Source organism: Ciona intestinalis, chromosome 8 (assembly GCF_000224145.3).
Source record: "Ciona intestinalis chromosome 8, KH, whole genome shotgun sequence".
NCBI classification, from domain to species: domain Eukaryota; kingdom Metazoa; phylum Chordata; class Ascidiacea; order Phlebobranchia; family Cionidae; genus Ciona; species Ciona intestinalis.
Genome location: NC_020173.2, coordinates 1,730,964 through 1,749,141, shown reverse-complemented (window position 1 = coordinate 1,749,141; position 18,178 = coordinate 1,730,964). Strand labels below are relative to the sequence as shown.

The following is an 18,178-nucleotide window of genomic DNA, read 5'->3' as shown; positions in this document are numbered from 1 at the left end:
ACCCAAGCCTATTACTGCATTTCGAAAATAGCGTATTGTGTGCGCCCCCTATAATGTAGAGTTAAAATTACTAGGGCCAATGGCCAAACGCCTGCATTTTAGTTCTACATGCAATAAAGTATAATTCAAAAAAATGATACCACTATAACATATTGTTTGAAATGTAGAAACTGATATTAGTATAGTGATAATATGTAGAACTGTTAGGTATAAGATGGGACACCTTTAGCACATAATTGGATATTAACAACGGTATATCAGAGTCGTAAGGATTCGGTTTTTATATTTATTTGATTGTTTTTTGTTTACTACCAAATGATACGAGAAAATAGAATGAAAATGTGTCCCGTCTTGCCCCACCCTACTATACCATTAACTTTACGCAAGGTTTGAAATATAGAAGCTGAAAACCAAATATAGTATGATGTAACAAAAACCTTTTTTCGTAGCCGAAGAACAAAGATGAAAACACCGATAAAGGATGCCGGTTTGAGATTTTATATTTAAATACGTGTTGTGTGTTGGCGTGTCTGTGTGCGGTAGTTTACGCACTCTTACAGTGTTGTCAGATAATTAATCTCTTCTTGGCTGGTGCCCGTGTTGCCGTGAGGCAGTTTTACTGGAACTAACTTGCTGCCAGTAGTTTTTTAGTGAGTCACTACTATAGTGCATTTTGCATACCACTGAAATGTATGCAATGAAACTATGGCGAACATCTTGTTGGATCAGAGTTGGCCTTGTACACTCTATTCAGTGTTTCTTTAGCAAAGATCGAAATCTTTGGCGATTCTGTATTGTCTTGGTTAACTTGGTAAGAAACGCTATGTTGGTACACAAATACTTGAGTAATATTAACGCACAATGTAATATGCTCCAAATCCAGTTTTAAATCCCAGTTTTTCTTTAATTTATCATCTTCAATCCCGTTAAAATACCTTTTTTGTCAGACATAAAACACATGTTTTCCTTGTTTCACACAAAGTACCTTTTTTCGCATATAAAAGCTTGATTGTGACGCTGGCCACGTTACAATTACGCTACGTCGATGGTCGTAAGGACCTTGCGTTCGGTGCGGTTGCGTCACGGTCGACTTAGTTACGTTGTACAGTTGCGGGTTTGTTACGTGGACGTCGCCGCCAATGCTGCAGTGGTGCTACGCTGGTTATTTAGGCCACTGTTAGCGCGGTACGTAACAACCAATGCAGTTTGTCGTAACGGTCGATACAGTGCGTAACATCTGAACGATATTATAATGTGTGTAGTTATACGAAAGTATCGCGGTACCAACATGGTGACTTACTGGTTAACTAGGACAAACAGAGCCGTTGTTGGCTTCGATTCCTTGTGGTCGGACATTCAATATGGTGTACACTGCAGATTATTTATCCTTCAGGATTTGAACCATATTTTCTTGGTAGATGTTTCAATGAATATGTCCACGTTAATTACCTTTTTGTAATTGTCTAGTTGTTTGGTATGACTGCGCTGTTGTGTTTTTGCATGGCACAAATTGTTTATGAGCACTCATCGTATTCTTTGTTTACTTTTATTGCATTGTATGTGCATTCGTTGTACAATTTTTGTCTAGGGTTTCTTTAACCTGCGTGGACAGTAATATCCCGCAAGGGTTTCTCACCTAAGAAGAAACCCACTACCATTGGCTGGGGGCTTGTCGTGCCGTAGTGGCTTTTCACTAACGCCAGCCACATAAATTATGAGGGTATTTTAATCTTGTTTTTATTTTTCAGAAGACTTGCACTTTGCGAATATATACTTCTCGTACAAAATTCTGTTCTTCCATACAAAATATTTAATTTTTTAAACTTTACTATTTTGCACCATACCAAAAAATATACCAGGCCGCAATTAACATTCTTTGTGTTGTTCTCCGCTTTTGCGTAGACGAATGTGTTAGCTTGATCAAATTTTGCCCAGGTTTGCGAAAATTATTCTTTTTGTTTGTAGCGCGATTAGCAAAAATCCAGTTTGGTGTCACTATGACGTATTTGTGACATAGAAGCTTATGACATCCCAATAATAATAGATACTGGTGTGACGTGGCATCTCCGTTCATAGCGTTACATCGGGATTCTCGCAAGTTGCATAGAAGTCCTAGATCACAGACAATAGATTTAATTTGCAAGTTGGGTTTACACTACGTGCACAATAACAGATATTTCGTTTCGTGAATTAGGGAGAACCCCGCAGTGACAATCTAATTTATTTTAAGCGTGTTGTGTTTTGTGTTTAATAATCTGACAGCTTTTGCCATGACTCCGACGTTAGATTGTGTTGCATCGTTAAACGATCACGGGGACAGAGTATGGGACGTGAAGTGGAATCCTAAAGGAACACTGTTGGCGACTTGTGGCACAGATAAAACCATACGGATATGGGGAAAAGAAGGTAAACACATTTTGCTTCCATTTATTGATGGGAAATAGTGGTTCTGGTGAACAATCCGGTACTAGTGAAGAATCCTGCCCCCACCTTATTTGCTAACTACTAACCCCTATAACTACTAACCCCCTAACCACCAACCTCTAACACTTTCCACCAGCCTATTCTGCTATGTATCAGAGGATTCCTCACTGGTGCCAACAATCCTACCCCCATGTTATCTTCTAACCACTAAACGTAACAACCAACCACTAATCCTATAACCCCTGACTACCAGTACCAACAGCAGCCAAAGCTGAACTGTACCAAAAGATTCTTCACTATTGCTGACATAGTATATACAGTTAACATTTAAATTTTTCAGGTGATAAATGGGTTTGCAAATCAATTCTTCAAGATGGTCATCAAAGAACTATCCGTAAAGTAGGTTGGTCCCCATGCGGTAATAAACTAGCTTCTGCAAGCTTCGATGCCACTATTTGTATCTGGGATAAAAGTTCCGGACAATTTGAATCTGCTGCCACATTAGAAGGTCATGAAAATGAAGTAAAAGCAGTAGCATGGTCACAATCTGGAGAATATTTAGCTACTTGCTCAAGGGATAAATCAGTCTGGATCTGGTCAGGTAAATTATATAAATTGTTAAGAGTTTTATGTTTAACCAGTAACCGTAACTTGCCAGAGCAGTGTGCCAAGGTATTATTTTGGCCTTTTGGGCAAGAATTTTGGTGACGTGTGCTGAGTTTGTAATGCACGTCAAAGTAAAAATGCACAGGTTGTACCGTTACGGATTTATTTCAGTTCACTATAACAGCTCTATTTTAAAACAGGATATGACGGCTTAAAAAATGGATATGACTGCCTAATTTCTAGGTGTTCACATACCTTATAATTCTAAAATCATTTTTCCCAAACTGTATATTTGGTGCCGTTTAGTATCACCATAAATGTTTTGATCTTATTACTTGTTTCAGTTGATGACGAAGAAGACGATTTTGAATGCGCGGGCGTTCTTACTGTTCATACACAAGACGTAAAAGACATAGCATGGCATCCTTTTGAACCGGTATGTTTTTAAGAGGTTTTAATATTTTTTTATCATAAACATTTTATTAATGTTTTGAGGTATTATGTTTAACTAAAAATTATGTTTAGTCGCGATTTATAATAATAATAAAGAGTCCTGACAATACTGAGTAGTGCTTTGAATGCATCACATGTTAAATGGTAATAGTTTCAAGCATAACTAAGTTAAGGGAAAATAAAGAGATTCACATCTTGCTGTAGTGTACCCACTACCTAGCCTTTTGTAAAGTGTTTAAAGAATGATTTTTGAACAACTGTTCTGTAGAATATTGGTGTTTTGATGTTCTAATGCTTAGTAACCCACTAAGACAGACACTTTAGGGTTATGCATGGTTTTACATTGAAAATCTTATGTATAGTTTTGCATAGTATAAAATAGGACACCTGTCGTCAAATTGTTATGCCACAGAAATTTTTTTATTACTTATTTACCTTTGTTCAGATTGTTGCATCTGCCAGTTACGATGATACGATAAAATTGTTTAAAGAAGATGATGGCGAATGGCTTTCATTCGCCACCTTGTCCGGTCATTCGTCTACTGTATGGTCAGTTTCGTGGTCAAAGGACGGTAGGCGGTTAGTGTCAGGTTCAGACGATAAAACAATAAAAGTTTGGCAAAAATATGAACCTGGTAATATGGAAGGTAAATTAAATATAAAAAATTCAGTTATTGAATATAAACTGTAGCTCATTTTTTTAAAAAAAATTTCTGTTCATAAACTAGTTATTTAAAAAAATCTGCAGATGAATAATTTCCTGATTTAATTGCAGTAATTACAATATGTATTTGAAAAAAATATTGAAGTTCTGTTCCAGGACTTCCCCGATACGTAATTACTGTTCTAGATAAGCCAATAGAACGACCCAAAAACTTATGCGCATAAAATATATGTTTAGGGAATGGCAATACTTTACGTATAAGGTTGTATAGTAGTAGTATGATTTTGTGACAATTAGGATAATGTAATGTCTAGTGAAATGCTTTTGTTGAATATTGGAATTGTCACCACACATGCATTTGCTCAGGAATTGCAACTAAAGGAGAAACTCCTACTTGGAAATGTGTGTGCACCTTATCTGGCTATTTTAATCAACCAATATACTGTGTCACTTGGTAAGCATTAGGTTTTTATCTATAGTGATGGAAATTTAGATCACTTTATTTAAGACCATGGTACAGTGGTTTATAATCTTGCCTCAAGTCCAGGGGTTATGGCTTGTGGTTGTTACTATTGTGGGCGAATGTGTTCAGTTGCTTTAATCCAGTATTTCTTTATTGGTTGTTTTAATTGTCAAACATTAAAAAAATCCTAAAAAATAATCAGCAATATACATATGTGGTAACTTGTAAGCGGGTACAAGGTGTACTAGTACTAAACAGAACACCCATATAACTGTTGCTGTCCCGCTATGCGATGATAAATAATTTGCATTCATTCATTCGGCCACAACTTTGTTTAGGTGTCATCAAACAGACATGATTGCAGCATGCAGCGGTGACAATTCTATTATAGTTTTTCGTGAAGATGAGAGCTCTGGGGATTCTGATCCTATTTTTAGTGTTGTTGCCTCAACTCAGCAAGCACATGATCAAGATGTTAACGCTGTGTCATGGAATCCAACCACACCAGGCCTTTTAGCATCTTGTAGTGATGATAGTTGCATTAAACTGTGGAAAATAGAAATTGACGGATGAGCATTGAATTAGTGCTTGTCATACAGATGGTCACTAATACTGTTAAGAAGGAATTCTGGTCTTAATTATTGTTTTGTGGCCCTGGATTTTCTTTGCAACTTTATGCTTCAATAGGAATGTGATGACTGACGACCTATTTTTAAACTCTAATTTCTCTATATATTATAAAGAACTATTTCTTCTTAAAAATAAGGGCATGACTTTACATGGGTATTTCAATTGGAAGATTTATTCTTTAGTGCAATTGTTAGGAGGTAATAACAAAAAATAATTATGTTGGGAACATATCAGTTTGAAACTTCATCTACCTTATTCTCTGGCCACAGTCCTTATTTCTTGCATTGTAGTGATTCAGTATTTGGACAACTAGCACAGGTAAGATGCAAATAGAGTTTGGTCACAAAGAAATAACTTTTATTAGCTGCATTTATTTAATTGAGTTTGCTATGTGGCATATTTCAACGACTCCATAATAACTTAGGCAAACACATATGCAAGGTTAAATGCAATGTAGCGTGTGAGACCTACGTTTGTTAATTTGCCCAACTTAAGAATTTGTTTTCATGGTTCATCCCTAGTCTTTACCACAGTAATATTAAAAACGCTATGAATGCGCTATTGCATAAAACTTTTTTCTTTTACATTAAGTGAAAAAGGGAATTACGCATGTCACCGTTATTTGTCTGGTGCGCGTCGCTAATGTTAGGTTTTGCTCTCATTACAGGTAATTATTGCCAGAGGTGCTTAAACAGTGCTGGGTCATTTCTGTTTGTATGCCATTGAATAAATTAAGAGTCAAAGCTAGTAAGAACCTAGTACTTAAAACAGCGAGATGAAAGTCATATGTGCTGGATTTCCAAAAACTGGTACCAAGTCGCTAGCAAGAGCCTTACGTTTGCTTGACTATAATGCAGGTAAGAGCTTTAGTTTTGTATATTCTAGATTGATTGGGTTACCTTGTGCACACAATCGCGATTAACCGCCATTGCACGTAAAATTTGTATTTGCATACTGAACTGAGACGTGAGTTTGTTGTGTTAAAGGTAATGGAAAGACAGATTTCCGGCTTAAACCAGGGACGTATTTGCCAGTCTCCCTTTACATATGCCTTATCCTAAATGAGGTTTTACGTTGAAAAGTGATGTCACTGCGCCGAACGGGCAGGCTTGACGTATAGTTTCAATTATACGTTAAAATACGCGCGATGTGTTGATCAAGCACATACAGATGTTAGAGCTGTAATAGTTACGTAACACGGCTTTAAATATTCAATCTTTACACATAAAACTAAACTTGGATAAACTGTAACTTGAAATCATAGCATAGTCAACCGCTACAGTCCCACGCTTATTCTGTTGGTTTCTTTTACTTTGTCTATTGTTTATTTAATTCTCTTTATTGTCTTTTTCTTCAGTTTACGACTATGAAGAAGCGATTGAGTTCGCGTTCGATGATTGGGAGAAAATATGGAACAACCAATCCACAGACGTAGATTCTATTCTGGAAAAGATTTATTCGAAAAATGTGGAAGCCGTCGTAGATATGCCTCATTCATATCACTTTGAAGAGTTTTTAAAGCGTTGGCCCTCGGCTAAGGTATAGTAGGTATTGATATAAGATTGAATATCGTTAGCGATATTATGTCATGTTTCATAATCGTACTTTAAACGATTACCAACTAGTTTAATGAGGCGTCGGGCTACGATTGTGCAATCCGTAAATATTCTTTGTTTTCTACTAAATGGGACGAGAAAAGTTAATGAAAACATGTCCCATCCTACCCAACCTTATACATTGAAATAAGGTTTAAAACGACCAACTGTTCTCGTGAAGGTTATTATAAAAATGTAAGAATTCGCTGAAATTAAAAAAAAAAGATTTACATAACGCCCAAGCTGTAACTTCTTGGTGGTACAGGTTAATTTTTAATCGTTTCCTTGTAGTGTATACTGAACTATAGCCTATACATCAATACCTTCAGTCTGTCTATTCATTTTCTCCCATTCAAACAAACTCGTAATCAACTGCTGTTGCTTACAGAAATGCTGTAAGTCTCATTTTCCAAATAACAAACTCTAATATTTCCAAATAACAAACGTTATTAAGTGGTGTTATTTTAGGTTATTCTCATGTTGCGTGAGGAAGACAGCTGGTTTACTAGCTTTAAGAACATGTTGGAACAGGCCGAGCGAGATCACAAGTTTTACAAGTTTCTTCAATACATTTGTCCAACCAGCAAACGGCTGACACGCTGGCATGAAAATATGTTTCTTTCTACCTTCGTAAGTTACATTATTTTTAGTTCTTTGATAGTTGGCTTATAAGTCTGTATAGACTGCAATTACCAACCAAATACATGTGTTGTTCAGAAATCTTAGCTGTTGTCATGATATACTTGTACCGGGTTCTATTGCGCATGCGCAGTAGGTCGGAACATATACAATGACCACCCGGTCCAAATTTATTACGACCCTACGTTAAAAACGTTTCAGACAAGACATTTACGCGTTGAAACTTTAGTTTTTATTTTAAAGTCAACAGAACTGAGTTAAATTTGTTATTTGTAGGCTAAAATACCCACGTACTACTATTGTAATGCTCTTTATTTAATGTCCAATAACACCTGTACGATATATAAAAGTCGGCCTATATTATTGTAAGCAACTTGTTATAACCCTGCTGTATATTTGTTCCATGCTTTCATGTTCTGATTTTTACAGGGGTCAATAAAACCAAATCCAAAGAAATGGAAAGCAGCATATAGACGCCATGTTGCTTACGTTAAATCAGTTGTCCCGAAAAACCAGTTGCTTATTTACAACATTAAGCAGGTAAATTGCCTGAAACTATATTGTTACACTATGCATTCGTGTATCCATAAATCGCATATAGTTTTAAAATGACAACCTTGCGTTTTAATCTTTAAACTGTTTATTCGTTAAAAGTTTTAAAAAATGCTTTAACACTTTTCAACGTATTTTTCGTTTGCAACGTAAATTTAGTTTCAATCACAATCAGGATACTTTGATATTATGTGCCAAAGGTGTCCCGTCTTCCCCAGCCCACTTATTGTAGGCTACAAAAAACACATTCTTTTTGCACACATAGGGCTGGGATCCAATTTGTGAATTTTTGGAAAAGAAAATTCCAGATCAACCGTTTCCAGTTGAGAACAAAGCAGGTTCTAAAACCAGTATTGCTGAACGTATGATCAACGATTCTTCAGTTGTGAAACAAATTGAACTTGAAGCAAAACTTTTCTTTGGTGCACTGTCGGTCGTAGTGGCAGCAATTTCCATTTACTTTTTTCTCTGATCACAGATATAGGGGTTGCATTGCATTGTATGCAAGTAATAATAGTGTGCTGAAATGATCAATTGCCAATGTTCTAATAATTGATTAAAATGATTTAGCATTAATTGTAAGCGCAGGGGTTTTAAGTTAGTATAATATACCGTTTTAATATATATGTATATTCATGTTGACCACACTGTTATAAATTGGTATTGTAAGGTGGGGGGAGACGGGACACCGTTAGCACATAATATCTAAATATCCTGATCGTTTTTTAGGAAAATAACAACGCTCTACGGGGGTTGTAAGGAAACGGTTTTATAATTCTTTGAATGTTCTTTGTTTATCACTAAATGGGCCAAGAAAAAAGAATGAAAAGGTGTTCTATTTCCCCCCACTTCATACACGGTACTGTTATGATTTGCCATCTTAATGAAATTGTGTGGTGCGAAGATATGGAGTGTTTATGCTGAAGCAATTACAACTTGCATGCTATATACCGACTAACTGTCGCATATATATATATATATATATATATGCGTGCTCCCTATGCAACGTATTTGTGCAATGGAAAGCAGCATATAGACGTCATGTTGCTAACGTTATAAATCAGTTCCGAAAAACCAGTTGCTTTTTTTACAACACGTTGGAAAGAGAACATTACATTTTGTGAAAGCGTCCGTAAAATGCCAGTACACCCAAACCGTTTCTCATTCATTATTGTATATATGTACACACATTACAAAAATTACGTTTGAGTTTACACTACTTACATATCAGGCAATTTATCCATTTACATCACGTAGCCAATTTATACCGGGTATATGGTAATTTATACAATAACTTTCAAATACGACAGACGAGTATAAACTTTCCATTGCCAAAACAGCGTTTCGATTTTCGCAGATAAAATTTCGACCTTGTACATAACCCGTTTGTATGTTAGGCAACTAAAGTTTGCTTTTCTGTTGAACTCTTAGAAGGTCCATCGATCGGATCATTTTCTATTCTTGTCTTAGCTCCATTTAAGACTATCCTTTGACCGCAGTAGTTGAAGTCCCTAAAGGATAAACGAACGGTTCAATGTTAGTGTATTTTTAAATCTCTATGCGGCTACAACAAGTTGACAGTCGTTGTGATTGGGTGTTATAACATGGATTCAGTAAATCAAGGTATACAGTGTATAGTAAGGATACCGGTTTATAATTCTTTGAATGTTCTTTGTTTACTATCAATATTACCACCCTACAAAATTACCTTTTTAAAGCCAACGCATCTTCTACAGTTTGTGGCAAGTCTTCTTGTTTAGAATTGGGAAGCACGAAAAATATTATTCCGGTCGAACATAGAGCTATGACACCGACTACAATAATTGGGATTGTAGAACTGTCCATTCCTCCTGGTATAAAAAACAACATTTGAAGGCAAACCGTTAGCACCAATATTTCCTAATGGTATTTTAAAAAATTAGCAACGGAATTTTAAAGATGCCAGGCTACGGTTATATATTTTTTTATTTTTTGTTTACTACTAAATGAGACGAAAACTAGGGAGTAAAAACTTGTCCCATCTTACCTCACCCTACAAAATTATAAAATAGCCATTTCTGGTGTTGTAGAATATAGTAGGGCGGAGTAAGATGAAAACCGTTAGCACATAATTTCCAAATATTTTGATCGTGTTTTAAACAATTAACAACGGTCTATGGGGGTAGTGAAGATACGGTTTTATAATTCCTTGAATGTTTCGTGTTTACCATTAAACTGGGCGAGAAAATAGATCAAAAAAAGGTCCCATCTCTCCCCCACCCTACTAAATATTAAGCTTAAGGCCTCTATATGTTGTTTAATTCAATAGTTGACACACCTGAATACATTACATAGGGAGAGACAATGCTACCGATCCTGCCGCCGCTGTTCGAAATTCCAACTGCTAAGTTACGTGCACACGTTGGGAAGAGCAGAGTCGTGTAAACATACAGTAAGTTGAAGCAAATTGACGAACATAACTTGCACATCATGGTGGCTATAATTACTAGTATAGAGTTCCCTGATAAAATACAGGATTAGTAACAATATTATACAATTAGAAGGATGGGGTTCCATGGGATATGTTTTTATTTTATACTCCTAACTCAATTGTCGGTAAACAAAGAACATTTAAATATTTATAGAACTATAGCCTTACGATTCTTATTGAGCATTGCAAATTGCTAAAACAGAGTTGGATGGAATAATACACCATAAAGGTGTCCAATTTTTACTCACAATACTATATAGTAGGGTGGGGAAGATGGTACCTTTTAAACACGTAATATCCTGACCGTGCTTTAAACAGCAACTAACAACAGTCTATGAAAGGCTCGAGGATACGGTTTTGAATGTTCTTTGATTACCACCAATGGATCAAGAAAATAGAACGATAAGTTGTCCCATCTTCCCCATCCTACCATATAACAATTTTACTCACACTTAGCAAACAGTGGTGTCAATAGAAGCATTATTGACGCTATACACATTGTGATACAGTAGCAATTCTTGCAACCCCATTTTGAGACAACAAGGAAATATAACAACGTTGCAACAAACTCTGCTATTCCAGCGTAAAACACGTTGAGGAAACGGTCGCCGCTCAAGCTGTTCGTATTCAAAGCTATTGCATAGTACAAAACGTTCACCACAAACCTGAAAATTAAACGGTATGTATGATTATGGTACTGTGGAGTATATGATGTAACACCGTTATCCCCTAAAGCCAATATTTCCTAATCGTGTTTTATACAATTAAAACAAGTTTCTATAGAAACTGTTTTTACAGTCGCTTGGCTACGGTTATACATTTTTGTTAATATATTCATATTTCCAAATAGGAAGAGAAAGGTCAATTAAAATATACCCATCTTACCACACCCCACCCTATGATATGTTAAGAAACAATATAATACCATAGTATACTGAAGTGACAGAAGTGACTTCAGTATACTATGATAACACTGAACCAGCACGTACCACCCAAAAGTTATGATCACAAGTCTCCATATCAAAACAGGGTGTTCCATCATCCCCTTTAAAGTTTTCCATACGTTCGATTTTGTTGCCACAACTTCATCGCAATCTGCTACTAATTTCACGCCCGGTGATTCTCCATTCAACTTTCGTACTTTTTCTTGTACCTTTTTCGCGCCTTTGAAATTTCCTGTTGCCAAAAGCCACTTCGGAGATTCGTCTATTAACCTGGTATTGAAAAGCAATTATATAGTAGGTTAGGAGAAGACGGGACACCCTTAGCACATAATATCCAAACACCCTGATCGTGTTTTACACAATTAACGAAGGTCTATATGGGAGTCGTGAGGATGCGGATTTATAATTCTTTGAATGTTCTTCGTTTACCACCAACCGGGGCGAAAAAATAGAATGTATCTTTCCCACCCTACTATATGAAGCGGCAATGCAAAATTTACTGAGTTATCTACCAGAAGTATGGGATGTATAGAACACCCATGAAACCAATGCTCCTTAAATACCATCTCCAGTCACGCAGAAGGAAAGCCAACAGCGGCATCAATAAATATCCAACAGAAAATCCAATTTCCGCTAAGAAGTATGAATGATACCGATTGTTTTGTGAAAGCATCTCTGTTCCTATAAAAAAAACACGATGTTTGTAGCATACAGACCTAACGGTGGTATAATAGTAGAGTGGGGGAAGACGGGACATTTAAGCACATACTGCAAATCATGTCCAAACTCACATGGTTTTGGGGTGATACTACGAATTAGTTCTATCAAGCATCTTATTAATATGTCTTTTTTCTGCCATTGAAAAGATGTTGTATTTGTTTTGCTTAACACCGATTTTTAATACATAACAACAGTACTGTCAAATAATACTGTTAATATTTGTTTTTTTCTATCATCAAATAGGTACCCGTAAAAAAAAATTTTAAAAAAGTACCGTCTTTCTCCACTACTATATACTTTTCAATCAATTTCGTATTACCTAGAACGACGGTTGTCATAAAATTAATCATGTTTGCCCCACCAGACAGAAACATAGTACTGCCATAAGTTATTAGACTATCACTGAAACTCGCTGCGATAGATGTTGCAAACTGAAGAAAAGTAAAGATGAGGAATACCGGCTTGCGACCGCACCTAAAAGAACATACGTAAACGGTTAGGTACGATCTACATTCAATAGTAGGGCAGAGGAAGATAGGACAGCTTGAATACATAATACTCAAATATCCTGATCGTGTTTTACTTATAAACAATTAACAAAGGTCTATATGAGAGTCGTAAGGATACGGTTTTATAATTCTTTAAACATTCTTTGTTTGCTACCATCAAATGGGAAGAGAAAATAGAATAAAAAGGTGTCCCATCTTCCCCACCCTATTACATCAATGCATTTGGTACTTAAAAAAAGGTTGAAATCATAGTGATATAAATATATGTAACGTATTCTTACCTGTCTGAGATATAACTTCCAATTAAAGAGAAAACCAAACCACCAGTGAAATAAATTGAAATCATTATTTTTTGTATCCAAGCTTGTTGGCAGACCATCTCAAACTAAAATGTTAGATTGGTGTATTTTCATATTATACAGTAGGGTGAAGCAAGATATAAACCGTCGACACAAAACATTTCTATTCTCCTTATATCGCCTTTTACCAGTTGTCAGCGCTTTTTAGACTATGGGGATACGGTTATGTATCTCTGTTAATGTTTTGTTTGACGATAGAAAATGAAACCATAGACCATCTTACCCCAATCTATTTTACTTATAATTAATTTAAAAGTTATGGTTCACCTCTGTTGTAGCTGACTTCTCAACCCCGTCAAAGTAGTAATTCGTGCATGGAACAATGTCACTTTTGTTTACTGAAGAAATGTAAATGAGTTATAACGGTAAGCCGTAAACTTATTTATTTTTAATTGTGAACTCATGCAACTACTTTACCTTGTGAAAGTGAAAGGCCTGACAAATGTACTGGAGTGATATTGTACATTGTACAAGAGCTCCTAACAATTTTACCACTGCTGTCCAGTACCCACGGAATCGTAGCGTTTAGATCAGTTTCGTTCCAATTCTTTAAACTATCCTGTTTGATCAGAAATATTTTTTTTTTTATCTTTAAAAGCATGATTTTGCAACAGTGTATATTTAGTAGGGTAGGGGGGGATGGGACATCTTTTTATTTTATATTTTTTGTTCCTTTTGGTGGTAAACAAAGATGATTCAAAGAATTGTAAAAGAGTATTCTTACGACTTCCGTAGACCGTTGTTAGTTGTTTAAAACACAATCAGGATATTTGGATATTATGTGCTTATGGTACCCCCGTCTTCCGTACGGTAGGGTAAGGTGGAATACCGTTAGCACACATTAAATATCCCAAATTTCTAAGAGTGTTTTAAGCAGTTACGAATGCTCTTTTTAAGTCATAAGGATACGGTAATATATTTATGCAATTAATCTTCCTTTGCAACCAAATAGAACGATTGGAAAGAATGAAAACCTGGTCCACCTTATCTCAATTATAAATATTTTTAAAATGTACTCACGGAATTTGCGTGGAAAGGGAGTACAGAGATATCGCATCGATAAGGTGGTTGGTATTGCACAGCAATAGATTGCAGCGTAATGAAAGCATTCGGAAGGCTTGATAAAAATATAAGAATGAGGAGCCTCTTATCGTAATAGCTCTTTCCTTGTCGTTCTAAACCGTCTAATTCCATGCTGGTTACACAAGCTATCTACGCGTTGGAGGCTACGATTTTTCTAAGTTTTATCACCACAGTAATATTACAGAAAATAATATAATTATAGGCTTATTCCAGATTTTCACACTATATAGATAGGATAACGACCCAGACATTGAGCGAAGTACACAGCTGTGCAAGGCATCGTTCCAGTACAGAATTCGCAAGAGAGCAGAAATTCTATATGCGAAGGCTGGAGTCCAACATCTATTCAGTGCTCAAATGTGCCGTCGATTCGACTTCATTTCATATAAGAACTGTTTGGGTTATATACAAGACTTTCTACCCGCTGACTCAGTTAATATAAAAGGGTTTCACACGGTAGCCTACGGCGACTTAACAATGCGTCCGGCAAGTACAACAAATTAAAAAGAATGCGCCTCGTACATTGGTTAACTGCGTTAGCAGCATGCCAGTCGACTAATTTGCACCACACAATCGCTTGCCAAGAATGCGGTTTTACGAATCACGACATTCTCTTTCGTTGAGTATACGACAAACGCTTTGAATTGTGAGCAGTTTAAAGTAACCACAAACACAGACTCTTAAACATGGCAGGACAAATCTTTCACTAACTTTTGGACGAATAAATAGAAAAAAAATAGGTATCTTTTGGACGAATAAATAGAAAAAAAATAGGTATATAAATTAGTTTTATTCAGTATCGTTTGCTTCAAACAAACCCATTACGGTTTCTTTAAATGAAGAAAAAATATATGAATGAAACAGTAACAGAAAATGCATTCTGAAATCGTGTGGTAAGAACATGCAGCGCACGACCGCTAAGTGCAGCAGCAACGGTTTAATATATTGCCTAATGCCCAGCGGCCGTTTTTTTGTTTTGCAATGAACGAAACAATTGATTGAGTTGGCGTTTTCTGTCATTATGACACCCTAAATACGTATTGGTAGCGTACGAAGGTCCGCCTAATGCATCGGTACTTCCATCTTCAGCATATACAGGTCCGTCGTTCCACATTAGATCAAAGTTGCCCACCCTTTTCTCGTTACCAGTGAGACTCCCTTCCATGTCTATGATATTTAACGTATCTTCAAGCAGACCTACTTTTAGGTCATAATCTTCTTGATTACTTGCAGTCAATGAAGGCGAAGCGTTCACTTCCAGCAGCCATAGTTTAAGGTTTGAATCGAGCAAAATATCGTAACCGTACAGCTCGAAACAGTGCTTGTCGTTTATGATAATTTTCTGCACGCTTTGTAAACTCTTGATAAAAATCTCGTTCATCTGTTGGTAAACGTTAGCGACGGTTTCATAACCGTGTTTCGCGGTTAGGTAATGCCTTAACTGCTGCAGCGACCATTTGCAACCTTTTTCTGGGTCATAATCCGGTGCAGTTTTTTGCACCGCAACGTTCGTAAGATGGACGTAGCTATCGTCTATGCTGTCCAGTGTAAAACGCGCGTTAGAAAATCTCGCAAAACCATCTCTATACAACCAGGCTTTCAGTGGTACGTAAGAAGTCACAAGAACATAAATCCTCAAATCGAACTTCTTTCCTCCTATAAGATAAGGATTGCCGAGATACCGCTGTACAATGTACGTTTCAACATCTTTCGTTTCTTCCTTTCTTTCTTCATTGTTTGCCCTATAGCCTTCTTTCTTCCAATCGATTATGTCCTTCAGTCTACGAAACAAAAAGATTCCCTTTCCTTGAGATTTTGCAATCGGTTTCATAATCCACACGGTACCAGGGTTCTTTTTAAATTCCTCAACAAAGATGTGATACTCACTCGGAAGCTCGTAGGTCATTGGAAAGAAGTCGCATTTTGCCGACTCAGATTTTGACTCTCTTTCTAGCTGTTTTTTTAATCGCTTTAAGTTTTTCACCATTAAGTTTTTACGTGTAAGCTCAAAATGATTTCTGAAATGACAAATTCGAACGTGTTCTTCCATATAAATATGGTCAAAATTTTCCCGCAGCCACCCGATATCACACCAGTAAAAGTCCCAATCTTCACCTTCCTTCGATTCTACCCACCCAGGTCTCTGTTTCAGCACATCTCCAATGGTGTTATTCAATGCACAACGAAACCTTATGATTCTGTGATCGCCAGCTAACTTTTTCTGGTAACTGCGTCCGATTCTTAAATTCTTTGACATTGTACAGTTAGTGTCAGCACAGAAAACTAGGATCTTACACAAATATGTCAAATTAAAACTGTAGTATGTTTTAAAATATATATACAGTTTCTCGATGGATATCTTCACAATACGCGACTTTTCCCTTTAGGTATTTTTCTTTGTTGTCGTGACGACAAGCATAGAAAGAGTATACCGCAGATAAACCATAGATATCTAAACATTGGTAAACGGTTATGCTACTTTGATAATTATGTTGTTGGATATTACAAATATTCGTAGATATTGTTTTAGCACCTTACTATAATACTAATACACAAAACACTGTCCCCAATTTACTAGCAATTTTATCTAGTTTTAAGTTAATAAGGATTAGATATCACATGTCCGTATTTTATTATAAAAAACATTTTGTTGATCTAATATATTATCAAATTTTAAAACTGTAAGGGGAGGTTCAAATGAACAGTTTGTCTTGTTTCATGAGGTCATAACGAAACATAGTCACCGTAGCGTAAAATGGTCACGCTTTGTAATTTAACAGCTGTGACGAAAATGGAAAACCCCAGACGTCATTTCAACGACCAAACCGGAAGGGGTATTTCCACATTTGCTTTTTTGTTTGTCGCAGTCTGTGAGGCTACCGTTATAGGTTATAGCTATATGAAAAGCAGGGGATTGGTGTACGTGGAACCGAAGGAGTTGGTGGAACCTTTTACCTATGCGAATTATAAAGCAATATGTTTGTAATGTTTGGTTGAATCTTGAATGTGATTCAGCAGCTTTAGTTCTAGCGGGCAGTTCGATTAGTATTATGAGTGTTCATGTTTACTTTGTTGTGTGTATTTCAGTAATAACTTGGGTATATTTAAAATATTTAATATCAGTTGATATACTTGGTGTGACTGTAAAAATGTCTGCCCCACTTTCACTGCAAGACCAAGAAAAGGAATTTAATAAGCTGGCAAATGAGCAAGAAAGAGCTCGTTTGGAGTCTGGTGAAAGTTTGCATGGTGGCTGTGATAAATTGGCGGCTGAACTAGACAAGAAGCCGGAAAATGAAGGGGCTTGTGGAGGTGCCTCATGTCTTTTCCCCCCACCTTCATACATGCAACAATCTCATGCGTCTGCTGATCCAAATCCACTTGGTGACATTTCCGCAAAAGAAGATGAAAGAAATAATGTTATAAGTTATGCGGTCGGAATGCCTAGAAGTGATTTCTGCAGCACCAAGCTGAGACATCTACGTTTCGACTCACGCAGACAGCTGGGTTTGCATCTTGACCCTGAAAGAGCCACAGTTCAAAACTGGAAATCTTTGGCTGATTTAATGGGCTTCTCTAACCTCGAGGTAGCCTATTCTTTTAAACTGTAACTGTATAGGAATTTATGGCCTTTTTTCTAGATTTTAAATTTCGAGAATGAGCGCCACAAAACCAGATGTGTTTTGGAAGAATATGAAGTAAGGCAACCATCTGCTACCATTGGCAACTTGTGTATGATGTTAGATGCAATTGGTCGTCAAGATGTTCTCACAGATATGGAACCATGGTTTGGTAATTAAGAAGTTTTTTTTGTAAAGAATTTAGCCTAGTTATTGATTTTGTACTTATTTATTCAACTATATGTACTTTCTGTTCTTGATCATTGGTATGAATGAATGAATGAATGTAACTTACTATATCCTCGCGTGGCCGAAAAACAAAAGTTGTTATTACACGGGCTTAACACCTCGTGCCAGCTTATTAGTAACCATGTATGTTACTTTATGGGTGATTATTTATTTTTTGGATTTTTCATTTTTTTATGTATGGCTGATAATTTGGACAAC

At 36.4% G+C, this 18,178-nt stretch overlaps 5 protein-coding genes and 1 long non-coding RNA gene across 6 annotated transcripts in view; 4 read left to right on the top strand and 2 right to left on the bottom strand.

Annotated features, from left to right (window-relative positions):
* Window positions 1-2,189: 2,189 nt before the first annotated feature.
* On the top strand, window positions 2,190-5,708 carry LOC100179970 (probable cytosolic iron-sulfur protein assembly protein CIAO1 homolog). The gene is made up of 6 exons (XM_002121133.5): window positions 2,190-2,406; window positions 2,765-3,025; window positions 3,375-3,466; window positions 3,929-4,130; window positions 4,514-4,601; window positions 4,949-5,708. The coding sequence occupies exons 1-6, from the start codon at window positions 2,271-2,273 to the stop codon at window positions 5,181-5,183; spliced, it is 1,014 nt and encodes a 337-aa protein (XP_002121169.1). The 5' UTR covers window positions 2,190-2,270; the 3' UTR covers window positions 5,184-5,708.
* A 189-nt stretch (window positions 5,709-5,897) lies between these two features.
* On the top strand, window positions 5,898-8,650 carry LOC100186284. The gene is made up of 5 exons (XM_002124409.4): window positions 5,898-6,097; window positions 6,598-6,779; window positions 7,304-7,465; window positions 7,904-8,014; window positions 8,292-8,650. The coding sequence occupies exons 1-5, from the start codon at window positions 6,016-6,018 to the stop codon at window positions 8,496-8,498; spliced, it is 744 nt and encodes a 247-aa protein (XP_002124445.1). The 5' UTR covers window positions 5,898-6,015; the 3' UTR covers window positions 8,499-8,650.
* On the bottom strand, window positions 8,494-14,851 carry LOC108949673 (organic cation transporter protein-like). The gene is made up of 11 exons (XM_018812744.2): window positions 14,049-14,851; window positions 13,446-13,587; window positions 13,296-13,366; window positions 12,951-13,054; window positions 12,480-12,634; window positions 11,953-12,121; window positions 11,486-11,710; window positions 10,947-11,161; window positions 10,344-10,526; window positions 9,735-9,876; window positions 8,494-9,537 (listed from the first exon to the last, which is right to left on the bottom strand). Exons 1-11 carry the CDS (start codon window positions 14,220-14,222, stop codon window positions 9,420-9,422), a joined length of 1,698 nt encoding a protein of 565 aa, XP_018668289.1. The 5' UTR covers window positions 14,223-14,851; the 3' UTR covers window positions 8,494-9,419.
* LOC113474478 lies at window positions 9,576-11,166 on the top strand. The gene is made up of 3 exons (XR_003396134.1): window positions 9,576-9,649; window positions 10,361-10,457; window positions 11,079-11,166. It is a non-coding gene; the product is annotated as an uncharacterized LOC113474478 (long non-coding RNA).
* Window positions 14,852-14,892: 41 nt separating the features above from the next.
* On the bottom strand, window positions 14,893-17,184 carry LOC100181540 (probable tubulin polyglutamylase TTLL9). The gene has a single exon (XM_002121602.5). It carries the CDS (start codon window positions 16,366-16,368, stop codon window positions 15,061-15,063), a length of 1,308 nt encoding a protein of 435 aa, XP_002121638.2. The 5' UTR covers window positions 16,369-17,184; the 3' UTR covers window positions 14,893-15,060.
* Window positions 17,179-18,178, top strand: part of LOC100179208 (myeloid differentiation primary response protein MyD88) — a 3,825-nt gene continuing 2,825 nt past the window's right edge. Inside the window, exons 1-2 of the mRNA XM_002121666.5 lie at window positions 17,179-17,698; window positions 17,753-17,903. Coding sequence (XP_002121702.5) covers window positions 17,261-17,698; window positions 17,753-17,903 — 589 coding nt within the window. The 5' untranslated portion in view covers window positions 17,179-17,260. The remainder of the gene's footprint in view (window positions 17,699-17,752; window positions 17,904-18,178) is intronic.